The 19,197-nt window shown below is 41.0% G+C and overlaps 2 protein-coding genes across 14 annotated transcripts in view; one reads left to right on the top strand and one right to left on the bottom strand.

Annotated features, from left to right (window-relative positions):
- Positions 1 to 5,109, bottom strand: part of MTFR1 (mitochondrial fission regulator 1) — a 31,228-nt gene extending 26,119 nt beyond the window's left edge. For 2 of the 5 annotated variants that reach the window (XM_061600087.1, XM_061600124.1), the window contains exon 1: positions 2,233 to 2,336. The gene's annotated coding sequence lies outside the window, so the exon portion shown is untranslated. Of the gene's footprint in view, positions 1 to 2,232; positions 2,529 to 4,974 lie in introns of those variants that run through there. The other 3 variants (XM_061600104.1, XM_061600114.1, XM_061600097.1) reach the window with 3 other exon arrangements.
- Positions 5,110 to 5,205: 96 nt separating this feature from the next.
- ARMC1 (armadillo repeat containing 1) overlaps positions 5,206 to 19,197 on the top strand; it is a 38,958-nt gene continuing 24,966 nt past the window's right edge. Inside the window, exons 1-3 of one of the 9 annotated variants that reach the window (XM_061600194.1) lie at positions 5,206 to 5,291; positions 8,417 to 8,613; positions 18,492 to 18,583. In XM_061600194.1, the coding sequence (XP_061456178.1) occupies positions 8,440 to 8,613; positions 18,492 to 18,583 (266 nt within the window). In that variant the 5' untranslated portion in view covers positions 5,206 to 5,291; positions 8,417 to 8,439. The other 8 variants (XM_061600155.1, XM_061600165.1, XM_061600204.1 and 5 more) reach the window with 8 other exon arrangements.

The following is a 19,197-nucleotide window of genomic DNA, read 5'->3' as shown; positions in this document are numbered from 1 at the left end:
AAAACCAACTATGTTATGGCTTGTTTGAGCTGTGTGGGTGTTGCATATTGGGGGTGGGGTGAGACACCACATGGGGACCTGCATATTCAGAATTAAACTGTCTAAGACAAATTGTGTGTGAACCAGACCAGTGCAATGTCACACCAACACTAATGCAAAAAGCAGTTTATGTTTCTCAAAATACAAACAGCTGGTTTGACAATAGGGGATACGAACATTTAACCTTCATGATATACAGAGACCTCCTTTCTGTGTCTTCATTCCTTCCCCCCACCTCTTTTTTCTACCAGGTTGTAAGTCTGCAGCACCTAGATCCTCGATATGCTTTATAATACTATTTATTATTTTGTAAGTATACCCAAGAACACAATTTATGTGTTATATGGGGGGGGGGGGAGGAACCAATCGCTTTTCAGTTTCCACTTGTCTTTGAGGTCACTAATTATGGATGAATCAAGCTAAAGACCTAGCTAGAGGTGAGGGTTAGCTACTCAAAATTACCAGTTTTGAAAATGTTGCCTAGTTGCAACTCTACAATATGCAGGTACACGGACATGTTTTTCCATACTTTTTCTTGATGTGCCATCTATTCTGGCAAGCCTCACTTTCACCTAGATAGTCTAATTAAACAAATGTTCATATTTAAAGTTCTGTAAATGCCTGTGATGATGAAACAGAAATGCAAGGCTTTTAAATATTCCTGAGATAGATATAAATGATAATCTGCCTAATGTAGAGGTGTAATAATATGCAGAGCACAATTTGTGGCACAAACAAACAACGGTTGTCACAATATACACAATATTATTATTATATTTATATCCTGCCCTTCCTCCCAGTGGGACCCCAGGGGAGTTAAACAAATGATGCCTTCCTACTTTACATAGAAAATTTCTATCTAGCCCAGTGCTGTCTACCCTGACTCACAGCAGCTCTCCAGGGCCCCAGGCATTACCATCATTTGCCACTTGAACATTTTAACTTGAGATACAAAGCATGTGTTCTGCCACTGATCTATGGTTCTTTCTACAAAGCGATGTCTGAACTTTAAAAGAACATACAAGCCACATAATCTTGAAAAGCAAAATTAAGCCTTATTTTTATATGCCTCCTTAAAAATACTTGCCTCAAAATGTCAATATTATAAAACAGTAACTTGCAATTTCTGAAGTAAAGTACTTCAACCTATACACAACTATACGTTTTCTACAACAGCAGCATTATTCTCTGCAAAACTTGTTTTTATATACCCAGCATTTTAAGGAGCATCAGATGAGATTTTAACAAGAGGAGGAAAAGCAAAATAATTATTTCCTAAACCTGCTCTTACACTTCAAGGATCTACAGAAGGGGTTATATTAAGTTTCTTTCAAGTTGAAGCAAGACTGAACAAGGCCTAGCCAGCTTAGATACAACTTCTAGTCTGTGTGTTTTAATGCAGAGCCAATCAAATGTGGCAGTTCTAGCTCTCAGTACTAACGAAAAATTCGATCAAAATTCCTTGCTTCCCTTACCTCTGCTTTTTCTTTACAACATTCGCCACTGAGCTAGCATAGGCAGACAAATTTCAAAGTGCTAGTAAGAAATAGCACGCTGGGCCCAAAAATGTTTACTAGTGCACAGCAGGAGGAGTAGGTAACAAGCAGTTAGGAACAGAATTTCTCAAGGTTAGCCACTGCCTAATCAGAGGTTAAGACCAACGTCCTCACGCCAGATACAGAGAGAATTCAGGCAACGGAAAGTTTTGACCTTTCACTTGACTGCTACTAAATAGAAGTGCATAATTTGTAACCTGAGAAGCACCCAGGTTTAGGCCTACCTGGAAATCAGGCCTTTCTACCTACGCTACGGTGTGGCCTTATTCCTGGATACACGATGGCGGCTTACGAAGGCTTACAGGCACCCTTCCCCTTTCGCTACTACTACTACAACATGGTCCTAGTTTGGGATCTGCCTCGGATCAAGGGCGGTTATTAAAAAAAGGGGTGGTGGTGGAAGCAACGATGCTTGCAAAGGGGCTAAATGGGCTCCCTTTGCAGAAGGCGCGTGGAAGAGTCTATAGCAGCCGCCGCCATCAAACAACTCCCTCTTCCTCCCCCCCCCCATTAGGGCGCCGCCACACGAGCCCCTCAGGCCCCGAGTGCGTGTATCCTTGATCCCGGACTGCCAACTTCTCCCTCAGCCCCTTGCACTGAAGCCGGCCGCAGATACCACTCAAAAATCCCTCCTTACCCTGGGGCTTGCGGTTTAAAACGTGAGACCGAGCGTTGGAGCCATAAAACGAGAGAGCCTCGCTGCCCTGACTCACCCCTCGCCCTGCCGGTAGCGCTCCCTCCTCAATTACCTCAGAAGCTGCCAAGTCCTCCAGCTCATCTCCTCCCACATCGTCTGTCTCCTTGAATAACCAACCCTCCAGTTGCACCGGCTACAACTCTTGGCCAATCGTCTTTTGCCGTTGGGGGAGGCGAGGCTTAAACTCCCTCCCTATCCTGCTGACACGACGTTGGTCTTCCATTGACACGGGAAAGGAGCTAGCTGAGTTTGTCGTACAAGTCTATGGTCTCGTTTCTAGATCTAGGGTTTGAATAGGACCAAGGTTGTGACGAAGGCTGGAGGAGACTTGCTCTTCAAGCAAACAGTACTGAACGATCGCGTTAGAGCGCCATCTGCTGGCATGGACCCCTCGGTACAACGGCCAATGATTGTTATCGATACTGTGCTATATTTCTCAACGCCCCTATCCTGTGGCGGTATCGGTACTGTCGTTTGCAAATAAAAAAGTTATTTTAGAACTACAGTAGTCCTGTGCAATAATGGTGTGGTTTGTATGCTTGTCACCTGTTTGTGTTTTAAATAGCTGCTTAGATTTTTATTATATATATTGTTAGGATTGCTTTGTATTTTATGTATTGTAAGCTGCAACCTCAGCATTCTTATCTGGGAGTAAGAACCATTAAAATAAATGGAACTTCAGGATAGACATATATAGGACTGTACTATCAGATAAATAGGCACTTAAAAACATGTGGAAACACCTGGAGCTAATTGACTGCACCCAGCCCACAGGTTAGCTATGAAGGTTGCTGCAATGCAGAATGTCTGGAGTCTCCATGAGGGCATCACCCCCTTTAATACTGTACCATTGAATGTATTATCCAGTAGAGAGAGTGAGTGAGTGATGTTGTATTATTGGGTTATAGTTGAATTGTGCATGTGCTGCCCAGAGTGAGAGTCTGGGTTGTCACTTTTTTGTATGCTTCAAAGATGCCCAATACCACTCAGTATGAGAAACTGAGCTGGTATTGAGTATGGCCCTACCTGGGTGAGACGAGGAGTGATTGCGTTGGCTGTTATGTATTTTTGTAGGCTAAGCATTTGTTCCTTAGGGTGGTTTGGCTGGAGATAAGCTATCTGTATGGTTTGTGGGAATGAATCAGAGTGGGATTTATTTATTATTTAATTTATATCCTGCCCTTCCTCCCGGCAGGAGCCCAGGGTGGCATTTAAACATGGAGGACTGTTAAGGACATATTTGGGAGGGGTTATTGGGGTGTGTGTACAGCTCCTAGTATAGTTGTTTTAATTAATTAATTAACTAATAATGCTGTTTTGCGAGTTTGTATTTTGTATTAGATTCTTAACTCATAATGTTTATGTTTAAGACTATTTTTATTTTTCTGTTAAATATGATGTTTTGAATGTGTCTTTTATATTTGGCCTGAATTTGTAATCTTTTAATATTTTGTGATCTTTTATTCAGTGTTTTAATCTAGGTTGTAAACCGCTTTGAGATTTGTTTCCCAAATAATATAAAGCAGTATAGAAATGACTTAAAAATAAATTAATTAAAAGAGTGTAAGGCCTGGATACTACCTTAGTTGTGATTCACCAAAGTTACCAGATTTCTCTTTCTCTAGGATTGCAAGTTACAGACAGAGGTGCGTTTAGGAAACCATCACCCAATGGTGACGGAGCCTTTTCAGTAGTGGCCCCACACCTTTGAAACTCCCTTTCAAGTGGGGTATCGATGGCTCATTCTGTGCAGGTCTTTAAGCAGGCATTAAAGACTCCTCCCTATAAGATGGTTTTTTCATAAAAGATGTTGTGGTCATATAGCATAGGTAGGGCCTACATTTCCTCATGGGCAACCTGGGAGTGGGAGTGCACATTGATGAGAGGCAGGGCCAGGTGCAAAAGTGGGCAGGGCAAAAGACGTAACATCCTGCCTTTGTACAATAGGCTACTTTCCAGCCACGCAAAAGTCAAGAGGTTTATACACACACATCTCTCTCCAGCTTCTATCCAGGCAAACAAGAGGGCTTATCCCAGTTCAAGGACATGTTCAGGGATATGGCCTTGGGAATGGGGATGTTTATTAATTTATTTATAGCCCACCCTTCCTCCAGCAGGAGCCCAGGGCAGATGTTGCCTGGGGAAAAGTCCCAAAGGCTGGACAGAGAAATCTGGAGGGTCATATTTGACCCCTAGGCCTGAGGCTCCTCGCCTCTGTTCTCTAGGGTTTTAATCGGCTATAGTTTTTAAGGCTTTGTACTATCTTTGTTTTTAAAGTATTGAATTTATCTCCTGCCTTTCCTCCAATGTGCTCAAAGTAGTGTACATGGTCTCTCTCCCCTCCCATTTTATCCTTGTATATTTTTACTAGATTCCCCCTTCCTCCATTTTAGCTAGGACAATTCCTATCTTTTTCACCACACAGTAGGGTAGGCCCATGAAACAGGAGATTACAGTGGCAATCCTACTCCAGTTACCCGAGAGAAAGCCCCATTAAATTTAATAGGACTTACTTTCTGAATAGACCTGGTTAGGCTTGCACTGCAAGGCTGCAATCCTAAACACACGTAACTAGGGATTAAGACCCATCCAACAGAGGAACTTCTTTCCAAATAAACATCAAGGGCTGCACTGTAGTACTTCATTTTTAAGATAAAGGCTGCAAGTCCTACACACACTTACCTGGAGCGGTGAACCCCTAACTGAACACATGGATACTTACATGGGAGTAAATCCCATTGAATATAGTGGACTCGCTTCCAAGCAAGCGAGCATAGAATTACGATAATAAACCTCTTCGCCTACAAACCCCATCGTGCAACACTCTAGCATAATACCGGAAGCTCGTAGCGTCAAGTAGGTCTTCCTGGTAGTTGTAGTTCCCTATATCCACCTTCAAGGCTACTTCGTCTCTAACCCACAATGCCGCTGAACTCCGGCTAGCAGAAGTTAGCCAATTAGAGACTGGCGTAATAAGGCGAGCTGTGAATGGCGAGAAGGTGCTCTTGATTGCTGCCAATGGGGACCCGGGGAACTCAGAGGTGCTGGAGATCCATGACTGCCCGCCTTGTTGAGTGAATGTTGTCTGCTAGGGTAGAAGAGTCTAATTCAGCTGACCTCTGCTCGGGCGCTCAGGGGTGCAGCGCGCTTTCTCACAGCATCCTTTTGCATGAGGGCGGTCATAGCAGTAGCAGAGACGTGACCTGGACGGTTTCTTCTTCTGTCGGGGCGGGAGTAAGAAAGCGCCTCCCCTTCTGTCTCCTCTGAAAGTGAGGGCGGGCAATGGGGATCCTTGGACTGCGGTGGATGGGTCGGTAGGGAGAAGACTGAGGAGGAATTGGGGGTTTGGTGTTACTGGGTTACTGAAGGCGGGCGAAGAGAGGCCAGAGAGTAACCGGGGGGCGGGTAATAGGGAGCCCTTTGACCTCTTCCGCCCCAGTCTCAAGCTCTTACCTGTTTTTTCCCTCACCAAAACTCTTTTCTCAGGTTGTAATGGCTGTCCTTCACTTACAGTGCTAACATATGCATGTTTACTCTGAATTAAAGCCCTGTTGAGTTCGTCGGGGCTCAGTCCCTGCTAGATGTGTTTAGGCTTGTAGCCTAAAGTGCAGTCCTGTGCATGTCTACTCAGAAGTCAGCCTAATGAGTTCAGTGTAGTAAGGTATAAGATTGTAGCTGAAGTTTATTTCAGTTTACAGCTGAACACTCTTTCAGTTATCTGCTCTTGTTCACAGAACTGAGGATTAGTGGTTGCTGTTTTGTTTTGCTTTAGCATTGGTGCCTAAAATTACAATTCGATGTGTACTGAGCTACAATGTTTTTACAAGGTGAACAAGTATGTGAAAAGTAGAAAAGACCAACACCACAATGGGGATATGCACCCTGGGAATAATTCCCACTGTAGGGAGCAGGATTTATTTCTGGTTGCCTGGGTAATAGTGCTGTCATTTTAGGAAAGAATTGCAGCTGCTGTTGCTTCTAAGACTTGGTGCTGGGGTATAGCCACAGTGCTATATGGTGAGTTGCTTTTGTTTTTCAAAGGAGGAGCAAAAGTGATTCTCAGGGGTCTTGATAGTTTATTTGCAGACTGCACATATGCTTGTGAGTAAGTCCCATTGAAATAAGTAGGATTTCTAAGAAAACTTGCATGGTTCTGGCAAAACTTGACTATGGTCATGTGTTTGCTTATGTGGGAGTAAGCCCCACTGAACAAAATGGGACTTCTGAATAAGCGTAGAAAGGATTGTGCTGAGCACTGAAGTAAGTCTTAAAACATAATGAAGTAGATAGGGCATATTTGTTTTAATCAATTGCATATAATTCTTAATATATGAATGAGCATGTTGTCTATCTCTGGCTCACGTGGTCAGAAGATTTTTGAATTACTCCTGTGATATTTGTGTAGTTCTAAATCCACAAATTGCACAAATGTTTTTATATGGTGCTAAATCCCATCAGCTTCAGTAAAAGTTCCATACAATATTTAGGGTTGATTCTAAGCTCACCTTTTGAAGTGAGTGTCATGGAAACAAATGTTCCGATTTTCAGATCAACTTGGTGTGGTGGCTGTTCATTATAACCTGTTCAAAGAGTAGTAGGATTCCACACAAACAGACTTCCAAAATGTTAAAGTGTAATTCTGTTTCCCAGTAGAGTCTTCTAGTCTATCAGGGTGGAGTTAACTCGTAGTTTTAGTTCATTAGCTTTCAAACTCTTCAACTTCAGGGAACCTTTTCCACATTACCTTGTCTGTTGTGGAATTTGAAGGTATATGACACAGAAACGTGTGCATTGAGAAGATTCTGGATCATGTTGGCTAAGGTGCATAGGGAACTTGATAGGGAACACTGACAAATTGGTCCTCATTGTTGACCTGTGTGAGGAGTCAGTGAATCCTGGATTACACCCACCAAGGGGAAAATTAATTAATTAGCTGTCTTTATGGGAAACTTGAGTTGCATCCAACATTAGCCATACTTCAGAGTACACCCATTCAAATCAAAGTACATATTAACTTAGTTGGATCCAACCCCCTAAAACTGCCATTAAGGGGCTTTGCATTGAGGAACTTGTGGTAAACGTCCAAGGAGTCTCTGAAACACAATTTTGAAATTACTATTTTAACTCGCTAGTTATTGAATGTAGTTTCTCAAAATTGCGAATGGGTTAAGAGATCCTGATCTCTGTTATAGAATAATAATTTTTAAATTGTATAAAAATGGGATCTTTGCATTTTTATATGTGCATATTGAACTTTACAGTGTTTTAGGATATATTTATGTATACACTGAAGTCTTGTTAACTGTGTTTTTAGTCTACTGGTGTTTGTGGAAAATTCTGTTTTGGCAGTATTTTTGTTTTGCCAGTAATAGTATGCAGAATTTGAGAATGTTGTCTTTTTGCTACTTGAGACATACTGCTTCTGTTCAGATGATAAATCCAGTGTTCAGTTTTGGAAACTAGAATAATTTTGCAGGATGTCTACCTTCGTATTCCATCCAGCAGAAACATTATTAGAGTTTGATGTTGTGGGGAGCTCTTTAGGCACAAGTCAAAACCGAAAGAACCATATGGCTACATCTGCTTACCCAAGAGAACTTCTGTTCTTTTTACTGTATGAGTCCTCATGCCCCATGGCAAGTTTTTTTAGGCACTTTTGAAAGTTAAAATCTCTCTGAGTGCATGTAAGCCCTTATGTTAATGTAAAACAGATAGATAAAATAGATAACTTCTGAAGTTGGTAGCACAAATCTTAATAAGACATGCAATGTATTTTCTTGTATTGTTTGACTTGCTCTCCATTTTGGGGGATTTTATTTTAAAAAATACACTAAAATAAATGTGTGCTTTTTAAAAAAAAATGCATATAATCTTTGAATTTGTTTTTTCAACTCTGTTTATGAATATATTTACAAACATGCTACTTAATTTTTTTGTTTAATTTTGAACAAATATAGCAAGTTCTGTATCTTCTGAAACTCCTTATTTTTCAGGATGATCTGAACAGCATTTGCAGACTAGTAAGACTCCTTACTTGAGGAAATCTAATGTGAACAATTCCAAGATAATCGCATTCTATATTGGCAACTCTATGTATTACTAATAAAAAATTCTTCTTTAGCAGAATTTTATGTATGACAAGGAAAAATGAACGCCACCATGAGCGAGGAGCCTGATGCATTAGCTGTAGTTAACCAGCTGAGGGACCTGGCAGCTGACCCCCTAAATAGAAGAGCAATTGTCCAGGATCAGGGATGTCTACCAGGCCTTATTTTATTTTTGGACCATCCCAATCCCCCAGTTGTCCATTCAGCCCTGCTGGTAAGTATCATCTGTTTTCTCATCTTGCAAGGTTTTTTTTGTATGCCTTCTATAGCTTGACTATGTGAGTGGCACCTTAAATTTTAGGATTTTAATATTAAACACTCACTGGCTATTGAAATCATACTGTACATTAATGATCAATGTGTCTCCAAAAAATATCTTTAAACAGACAAAGTCAGAAAACTTTGTCCAGAAAGAAAAGTTGTACTGTAACTGCACAGATTCTTAGCAAGAGATGCTCACCTGAATGTGAAAACTCTAGATGAAACAAAACTAAAATGCAATTTATGCTCATGTCAGACACATTCTGAGAAACCATGAATGTGAAGTGGAGGATTTGTCCATCTTCCTGCTCTTCAAATCAGAAAAGTGAGGCAGTACTTTAGGAGGAGGCATTTAGCCCCCCACCCCCATGCCAGTTTTCTGATTTGAATCTCACCTCTCAGCTGCTATTTTCTTACAGGGGAAATACAGGCACTTGACTACTTTGACTTTGAGGGGGGGGGCTGCAGGACAGAAGAGAGACCTCCTGTCATGTCTAGTTTTTCATCCCAATCATCCAACAACGATTTGATGGTTCAGTAACAGAAATGGGAATGGGGAAAAAGAGCATTTTTCTCCTTTAAGCCTTCCTCCACCTTGCTTGTGTTCTCTTGCAAATGCAATATTTTCAGACCTATCTGCAGACTAGATCTTGCATATGCATGAGTAACTCCATATTATGCAAGCACTAGTCCACGATTCACAAACCTGCTCAATTATATTTTGAATTAGCTCTATGTTCATTGTTCGTAATGTGATCATGTTTGTATGTCTTTTGATGAGAAAAGCCTAGTAGTCTCTGCTTCCCAGTGTATGTGACTTTAGCAAAATAGTCACATGATGATCTACAAATTGAGCTTGTTTGCATATGGAAGTGCTTTCTGTGCCCTGGTTTGGAAGATGCTTTTTCTGATCTTTTTCCTATACATACTGTGAGGTGGGCAGCAGAAAGATCATGCTTTCATATCCAGCCCACCAGATGCATCTGTTGTACTTCAAGATATCCACCTGTATTTAAATTGAGTAAATAGGCATTACATCCAACAGAAGTGGGTCCAAATAACAGCTTATTTCTTCATTATAAGTTGGATGTTGATTACACTGGTCAGATCTATGTGCATTTGGATTTTACATCAGTAAACCCTATATAGACGTTGTTGTTGTTATGTGCCTTCAAGTTGATTACGACTTACGGTGACCCTATGAATCAGCAACCTCCAATAGACCCTGTTCAGATCTTGCAAGTTCAGGTCTGTGGTTTCCTTTATTGAATCAATCCATCTCTTGTCTGGCCTTCCTCTTTTTCTACTCCTGTTTTTCCCAGCATTACTGTCTTTTCTAGTGAATCGTGTCTTCTCATTATGTGTCCAAAGTATGATAACCTCAATTTCATCATTTTAGCTTCTAGTGACGGAAAATGGAAATGGACTGCCTTCAAGTCGATCCTGACTTATGGCGACCCTATGAATAGGGTTTTCATGGTAAACAGTATTCAGAGGTGGTTTAACATTGCCTTCCTCTGAGGCTGAGAGGCAGTGACTGGCCCAAGGTCATCCAGTGAGTTTCATGGCTATGTGGGGATTTGAACCCTGGTCTCCCAGGTCGTAGTCCAGCACTACACCACACTGGCTCTAGTTCTGGTTTAATTTGTTCAAACAGCCAATTATTTCTCTCTTTCGCCGTCCATGGTAGGTGCAAAGCTCTCCTCCAAAACTACATTTCAAATGAGTTGATTTTCCACTTATCTGCTTTTTTCACTGTCCAACTTTCACATCCGTACATAGAGATTGCGAATACCATGATCTGAATGATCTTGACTTTAATGTTCAGTGATACATCTTTGCATTTGAGGACCTTTTCTAGTTCTCTCATAGCTGCCCTCCCCAGTCCTAGCCTTCTTCTGATTTCTTGACTATTGTCTCCATTTTGGTTAATGACTGTGCCGAGGTATTGATACGTTCAATGTCCTCGTTGTCAACTTTAAAGTTACATAAATCTTCTGTTATTACTTTAGTCTTCTTGAGGTTCAGTTGTAGTCCTGCTTTTGTGCTTTCCTCTTTAACTTTTATCAGCATTCATTTCAAATCATTACTGGTTTCTGCTAAGATTATGGTATCATCTGCATATCTTAAATTATTGATGTTTCTCCCTCCAATTTTCACACCTCCTTCATCTTGGTCCAGTCCTGCTTTCCGTATGATATGTTCTGCATATATATTAAACAAATAGGGTGATAAACTACACCCCTGTCCCACACGCTTTCCGATGGGGAACCAATCGGTTTCTCCATATTCTGTCCTTACAGTAGCCTCTTGTGCAGAGTATAGGTTGTGCATCAGGACAACCAGATGGTGTGGCACCCCCATTTCTTTTAAAGCATTCCATAGTTTTTCAAGGTCTACACAATCAAAAGCTTTGCTGTATTCTATAAAGCACAGGGTGATTTCCTTCTGAAATGCCTTGGTCCATTCCATTATCCAGCATATGTTTGCAATATGATCTCTGGTGCCTCTTCCCTTTCTAAATCCAGCTTGGATGTCTGGCATATCTTGCTCCATGTATGGTAAGAGTCTCTGTCGTAGAATCTTGAGCATTATTTTATTTGCATGGGATATTAAGGCAATAGTTCGATAATGACTGCATTCCCTGGGATCCCCTTTCTTTGGAATTGGGATGTATATTGAATGCTTCCAGTCTGTGGGCCATTGTTTAGTTTTCCATATTTGCTGACACATTTTTGTCAAAATTTGCAGATTCAGTCTCAGTAGCTTGTAGCAACTCTGTTGGCATGCCATCTGTTCCTGGTGATTTATTTTTTCCAAGTATTTTAAGAGCAGCTTTCACCTCACATTCTAAAATTTCTGGTTCTTCATCGTATGGTTCCTCTGTGAATGAATCTGTCATCCTGGCATCTCTTATTTATTTATTTATTTATTTAAAATATTTCTATCCCACCCTTCTACCCTGTAATAGGGCACTCAGGGCAGCTTACAAAAATAAAATCAAACATGTACATAATAAAATTGTAAACAGTAAAATCACAGAAACATTAAAATAAATTTAAAATACAATATATATATATACACACACACACATATATACATATATATACACACATATATACTAAAGGGACTACAAAGGTAAAATTTAATGCAGAAGGCATAAAATCAGTGTCAAGCTCTACCTTCAGTCCCTCCCAAAGGCTCTCCGGAAGAAGATCGTTTTCAGAAGTCTCTGGAAAACCAACAGGGAGGGAGCAGAGCGAACTTCTTGGGGTAGAATATTCCAAAGCTTGGGGGCCACAGCTGAAAAAGCTCTCTCCCGCGTGCCTGTCAATTTAACATCTTTCACTCCAGGCACGCAGAGGAGACCAGAGGCAGATGATCTTAAGTCCTGGGCAGGTACATATGGGCATAAGCGGTCGCTCAGGTACATTGGTCCAAGGCCGTTTAGAGCTTTAAAGGTCAGAACCAGCACTTTGAATTGAGCCCAGAAACAAATTGGGAGCCAGTGGAGTCGATAAAGCACAGGGGTAATATGCTCCCTGCGCCGTGCTCCAGTTAACATTCTGGCTGCTACATTTTGAACCAACTGCAATTTCCGAACCTTTTTCAAAGGCAGTCCCACATAGAGTGCGTTACAGTAATCAAGCCTTGATGTCACCAATGCATGTGTCACTGGCCAAGTCAACTGCCTCCAGGAATGGACGCAGCTGGTAGACCAGTTTGAATTGGACAAAAGCACTCCTGGCTACCGCAGCTACCTGATATTCAAGCGGCAGGGCAGGATCCAGGAGGACTCCCAAACCCATCCAGAACAGGTTGCAACCCCATTCCTGATGCAGTTTTTCCCTTGACAAGCAGTACTTCCGTCTTGTCTAGATTAAGTTTCAGTTTCTTAGTCCACATCCAGCCCTTCACAGACTCCAGGCACCGGTTTAGGATGAGCACTCCCTCCCTGCAATCAGGTGGTAGGGAGAGATAGAGCTGAACATCATCAGCATATTGATGACATTGTACTCCAAATCTCCTGATGACCTTTCCCAGCGGTTTCATATAAATGTTAAAGAGCATGGGAGACAGAATGGAACCTTGCGGTACTCCACAGGCCAACAGCCAGGGGGTTGAGCAATAGTCTCCCAGCACCACTTTCTGGGTCCTGTCTGTCAGGTAGGACCAGAGCCACCCTAAAACAGTGCCTCCCAATCCCATCCCAGCTAGACGGTCCAGAAGGATACCATGGTCAATTGTATCGAAGGCCGCTGAGAGGTCCAGCAGCACCAATTCTTTTATAGAATTCTTCAGTGTATTGCTTCCATCTTTCTTTTATTTCATCTCGGTCAGTCAGTGTGTTCCCCTGTTGATTATTCAACATCCCTACTCGTGGTTTAAATTTCCCTTTAATTTCTCTAATCTTTTAGAACAGGGCTCTTGTTCTACCCTTTTTGTTGTCCTCTTCTATTTCTAGACAATAACTATTGTAATAGTTCTCTTTGTCCCTTATGTACTAGTCACTGTATTGTTGCATTTAGGATTCTGACCGTGTATCTTTCTCCCTTTGCTTTTGCTTTCCTTCTCTCTTTAACCATTTTAAGAGTTTCTTCAGTCATCCATTGAGGTCTTTCTAGAGTTATTGTCTTTTTGCATTCTTCCTGTCTCTGCCTTCAGTCCATAGTTCTTCTGGTTCTCAGTCAACTAAGTTTAAAGCCTCAAATCTGTTCCTTATTTGATCTTTATATTCTTCTGGGATGTTATTTAAATTGTATTCCGGCATTATGATTGCTTTGTTCTTCTTTAGCTTTACTCTGATTTTCGACATGACCAGTTCATGATCTGTACCACAGTCTGCTCCTGGTTTTATTTTCATAGAAAGTATGGAAGTTCTCCATCTTCTGCTACCAATTATATAATCAATTTGATTCCTATATTGACCATTTGGTGATGTCCATGTGTATAGTCGTCTTTTCGGTTGCTCAAAAATGTGTTTGCAAGAAACAAATTATAGACATTAACACCCACAAATGTTTGGTGGCCAGAGGTGGGATAGAAATGCATTATGGGCCATCATCTGTAGGGAGAAGATCAAGGAGAGTTTTTTTCTGATTGGCTGTTGTAGGGAAAGCATCATAATATATAGGCTTACCTAGTTTAAAACCAATTTACTCAAATGGTGCGGTCACACAAATTTAGATGATTCCTGTTGTTGTTGTTAATAATATTTATTTTTCTGTCCTGCTCTTCCTTCTTGGGGAGCCCAAGGTGGCTAATTACTAGCGCTTTTTTAAAGTACTTGAGCCCCATGCAGTTTAGGACTTTGATGCCAGATAGCTCACAGGCAGCCAGTGTAGTGTTCAAGTACTTGTGTCATGTGACTCCAATCTTGCTGCTTTGCATAACCTTTCTACACCAGCTGCAGCTTCCAAACTATCTTCAAAAATAGTCCCAGATGGAGTGCATTGCAATAGTCCAATGAAGAGGTTATTTGTGCATAGGTTATTGATGCCAGGCTATCCTGCTCTGGGCTATAGCTTGCGAATCGGTCATAGCCAGGCATAGATTTATTCTTTCCCACTGAAGCCACCTGGGCTTCCAGTGATAGCTTGGAATCGAAATACCCCAAGCTGTGCAGTTGTTTCTTTTGAGGAAGTGTTACTCTGTCCAGTACAGGCTGTCTCCTTAATTCTCTGACAGTTTATTTGTTTTATGATTGCATTTATATCCCACCTTTCCCCCAAAGAACTCAAGGTGGCATGCAAACATGGTTCTCTCCCTCCCGATGTTATCCTCACAACAAACCTGTGAGTTAGGTTAGGCTGAGAGGCAGCGATTGGGCCAAGGTTACCAGTGAGTTTCATGGCCAAGCAGGGAATTGAACCTGAGTCTCCCAGGTCCCAGTCTGACACTTAACCGCTATCCAACACTGGCTCAGTTGTATTGGCAATCCATTCCTTAACTTGTAAATTTCTGATCTGAACATCTGTATAAGCCTTGAATATTTTCTGAAGCGGAAGCAAATGATAGTAATTTGTTAGAAATTATGCTTGGTCATGTTATAAATATTCTTTATGAGAAATAGTGATCCAATGTAGAAACTAGTATGAACAGATTGATTGGCAGTCCAGAATTATTAGGAGCTAGTCTAAGTTTTTTAAATATGTTCAAATTCCAATTAATGTTTCTAATGAGTAATTGGTATTTAGAAAGGAAAATGGTCTAAATTTATGCAGCAGTCCAACATGTTAGCTGGAATGAACCATATAATATCCAACATGAAAATGAAATGGACTGCTTTCAAGTTGATTCCGACTTATGGGTGACCCTATGAATAGGGATTTCACGGTAAGCGGGATTCAGAGGGGGTTTACCATTGCCTTCCTCTGAGGCTGAGAGGCAGTGACTGGCCCAAGGTCACCCAGTGAGCTTCATAGCTGTATGGGGATTCGAACCCTGGTCTCCCAGGTCATAGTCCAACACCTTAATCACTACACCACACTGGCTCTCCTATCCAACATAAAACCATATTAAAATCATATTTATATAGGTAAATAGCACAAATATATTTCAAGTGTTACAAATGGGTGTAATTTTTTTATATGACATGCAGTGCAGTCTTATACATGTTTATTCAGAAGTCCCATTGAATCCAATGGGACTTACTCCCAGGTTATTGTGTGTAGGATGGCAGCCTAAATTCATTAATAATGAAAACATAAGAGAAATAATATTCATCAGCTTTAGGGCAATGTGCATGTTGTATCTGCAGTTAGGAACTGAGCAAACATTAAAGTTAGCACAAACAATTAAGTGAGTACTGGCGCAAGGTTCTTTGCTATCTGACTGTTACATAAATGCTGCACATGTGATCTTAGAGCTGAGGTGGAATGTAATACTAAATAGAACACAGTTTATAATTTGTGTTTTCTTTAGAGCAATCATACCTTTTATGGTGTAAAAATACCCACTTTGAAAAGAATTCAGATTAATTTACTATGTATAAACACAAAATTACTCCTTCAGCAACAAAAATGGAAATACAATGCTATGGACAGTAGCACATTTAAAAATCATACATTGAGTTTTATGCCAATATATACATGCAACCTGCTGGATATTTTCTGCTCACTACAGAATATAGATAACTTGGGAGTGTATTAGTGGAATTCCAGTAAGATTCTCAGCACAATCTTATGCATGTCTACTCATAAGTAAGTCCTGTGGAGTTCAGTGGGATTTACTCCTGAGTAAGTGTGTGGTTCCAATCTTTCCTACAGGGCTGTTTTCAGAGAATAGCACTAGGAGATTCTTTCACTGCACTGGCAGTTGTGCTTTGGGTTGCTGCAGGCAACCTCTTGTCCCCAATGCTGTTTAACATCTATATGAAACCCTTGGGAGCGGTCATCAGGAGATTTGGGGCGAGGTGTTAGCAGTACACTGATGATACCCATCTGTATTTCTCTGTAACATCTGAATCAGAGGCTGTGCAAGCCCTGGACCACTGCCTGGACTCAGTGGTGGGCTGAATGAGGGCCAGTAAACTGAGTCTGAATCCTAGCAAGACAGAGGTGCTGTGGGTTGGTGGTTCCTGGGTTCAGATAATTGGTCAATTGCCTGCTTTGGATGGCAGCATACTCCTTCTGAAGGAGCAGGTTCGTAGTCTGGGGGTGTTCCTGGATCCAATGTCACTAGAGGCCCAAGTGACCTCAATTTTGGCTGATAAGGCAGCTGTGGCCGTTTCTGGACCAAGATAGCCTGACCAGTGTTGTCCATGCACTGGTAACCTCCAATTTGGATTACTGGAAAGCACTCTGTGTGCCTGCCCTTGAGGTTGGTTTGAAAGCTGCAGCTGGTGCTGAATGTGGCAGAACAACTGCAAACTGGGACAGGGTATCGCCAACATATTACCCTGCTGCTGAAAGAATTGCACTGGCTGCCCATTAGCTACTGGGCCAAGTTCAAGGTTTTGGTGTATAATGCCCTATACAGCCTGGGACCAGGACACCTGAAAGATAATCTCACCCCTTATACACCCAGTCGATCACTATGGCGCCTTCTTTGCTATCTTTTCGGCGCCAGGTAAAGACCTACCTCTTCGCCCAGGCATTTTAAAAATTTAAAAATTTGAATTTAAAATTGAAAATTTTTAATTGTTTTATTGTGTTTTTGTATTTTAACCTGTTTTATTATGCTGTACACCGCCCTGGGAGCTTATTGCTATAGGGCGGTCTAAAAATGTAATTAAATAAATAAATAAATAAATAATAAATACTATGCTGCTCACGTGAGGACCTTCTGCAGATACCATCTTGCCAGGAAGTCTGTTCCACACAACATAGGAAGCAGACCTTTAGTATTGTGGTACCTAACTTTTGGAAGTGTCTCCCCTTAAATATTAGACAGGCACCATCCCTGTTGTCTTTCTGGCACCTACTGAAGGCCTTCTGTCAGGCCCCTTCCTGTGGTTACTGCCTTGGCACGGTCCCACTTCAGGGTCCTGGTCTCTTAACGCTTCTATCACCAGCTCTAGCACAGATCTCTCAAGATCCCACTGCTGGGCATTACCACCAGACACTCCCTGTAAACAATATTGCTTTGAGACGATGCCTTCGCCTCCTCCTGGCTTATTGCTACTTTGTGTCTGGGTGCACTTACAGGCCTCAATTCCCCTGTATCTTTGTGCCTATAAAGATTACAGCCCTGGGTTGCTCTGGATACCTAATAATGTTACAGTATCTCTTCACCGCTGCCACCATTGATACTGTTTCCCAACCTTGGTATATGTCCTGCCCACCCTTCTGGTCTGTGTAAACCCAGCCAAGGATCAGGCGTTTTGGTAAACCAAGAATTATTATTTTTTATATACACAGGGAATAACAAGATTACTTAAAGGTTTAGTCAACAAGCGTGTGGTTTCATAAGATGTGTTATTCTTTATGTTTCTTAGTCATCAATAACCTGCCTCACTACTCGCCTAATCCAATCCACCCTATCCAAAACCAACCCACAGAACCGACCGAACCAACTGTCATCCTCTCATTTATACCTTCAGACACTCAAACGTTCAGCCAAACTTCATACAGCATTCTCCAACATTCCAACCCATGTACTCCCCCCTCTCACTCAGTCTGCTTACCACATATACTCTAATAAACCCACACTTACCATATTTACAGTATTATATGTACAGGAATGTCACAATTCCCCCCTTTTAATAAAAGCATAGTATTATTTCCTGTACCCAGGAATAATATGCCGCGTTATACTAAAATTCATGTCTCTCAGGGATTGAGTGTCCATATAGTCACACTTCCTGGTCAGGTGACTGCAGTCTCTGGAACATGTCTAGAAAGTCCGTCCACCAGCATGTTGTCCTTTGATAAACACTTGATACTCTTGCAGCGCCCACAACCATCTCTGAAACATGGTGGTGGTGTTCTTCATGGTATCCAGCCACAGTATTATATATACAGGAACATCACACCTCTTTCAACAAGTCTTTTAAGTAGAGACCTTATCCCAGACTGCATCTGTAGATGATGTGTTAATATACTCCTAATAGAAAGCCACTTGAAATGACCAATTCTCTGAATTCAATATTGAGTCCAAATTACTACTACTACTACTACTACTACTGGATTTTTTTCCTGGAAAGTATTCATCAAATATATTTTGGGATGCAGCTCAGTAAACTAAAAGTGCATATGTTTCATCTAGCCATTGCATAAATTCCTTTCAGAGCCTATAAAATGATATGGTTTCCTTTTAAGAGATGTGAAAGAAGAATTAATAGAATAATGGAAATGCATGTAAATATCTATGACTCACCTTTTCTTACAGGCTCTCCGCTATTTGGCAGAATGTCGTGTCAACAGAGACAAGATGAAAAGTGAACTAGGTATGATGCTGAGCTTACAAACTGTCATACAAAAGTAAGTATAGCATGGTGTTCATAGTAACTGTACGTTATTTTTGTTTTAAAAGTTGTTTTAAGTGTAATGTTCCTAGGAATCAGTTAGATCATGACGGTGATCCTTCCTTGTGTAAGTTCAAGTGGGTGAATGTTAAGTGTGCAAATGAACACTTAAAGTTGGAGCAATGTTTTAAAGCAAGAGTGGTACCATGTAGCTGATAGTAGTATTTTATTTATTTAAAGTATTTCTAGGCAAGTGTTTGTCTTAAGCACCTGACAATCAGAAACAATAAAAACGTTTTTAAACTTGAAACTACAACTCAGCAACACTCCTCCATAATTTTTTTTAACAGAGACAAAAAACCCGATTTGACCAATAGGAAATTACAGTAGAAAACAAAGATGAAGGAAAACTATCGCTTTGAAGTTACAAACTACTTAATGTTTGTTTATTGAAGTAAGTTTCCAAGGAGGAGGAGAGATGAACAAGTTTATCCAAACACAAACATTTTGATAAAAATTCTAGTTGCCATGAAGAAAACTGTTTGCCAGAGTCAACTAAGCAAAATTGCAGTTCTAAAATCTTTGAAAAGGATGTTAATTTTCTTGTTCTGATGACTTATGGTCCCAGTC

This window comes from Rhineura floridana, chromosome 1, assembly GCF_030035675.1.
Source record: "Rhineura floridana isolate rRhiFlo1 chromosome 1, rRhiFlo1.hap2, whole genome shotgun sequence".
Classification (NCBI taxonomy): domain Eukaryota; kingdom Metazoa; phylum Chordata; class Lepidosauria; order Squamata; family Rhineuridae; genus Rhineura; species Rhineura floridana.
Note: the sequence above shows the minus strand (reverse complement) of the source record. Positions and strands in the feature narration are given on the sequence as shown.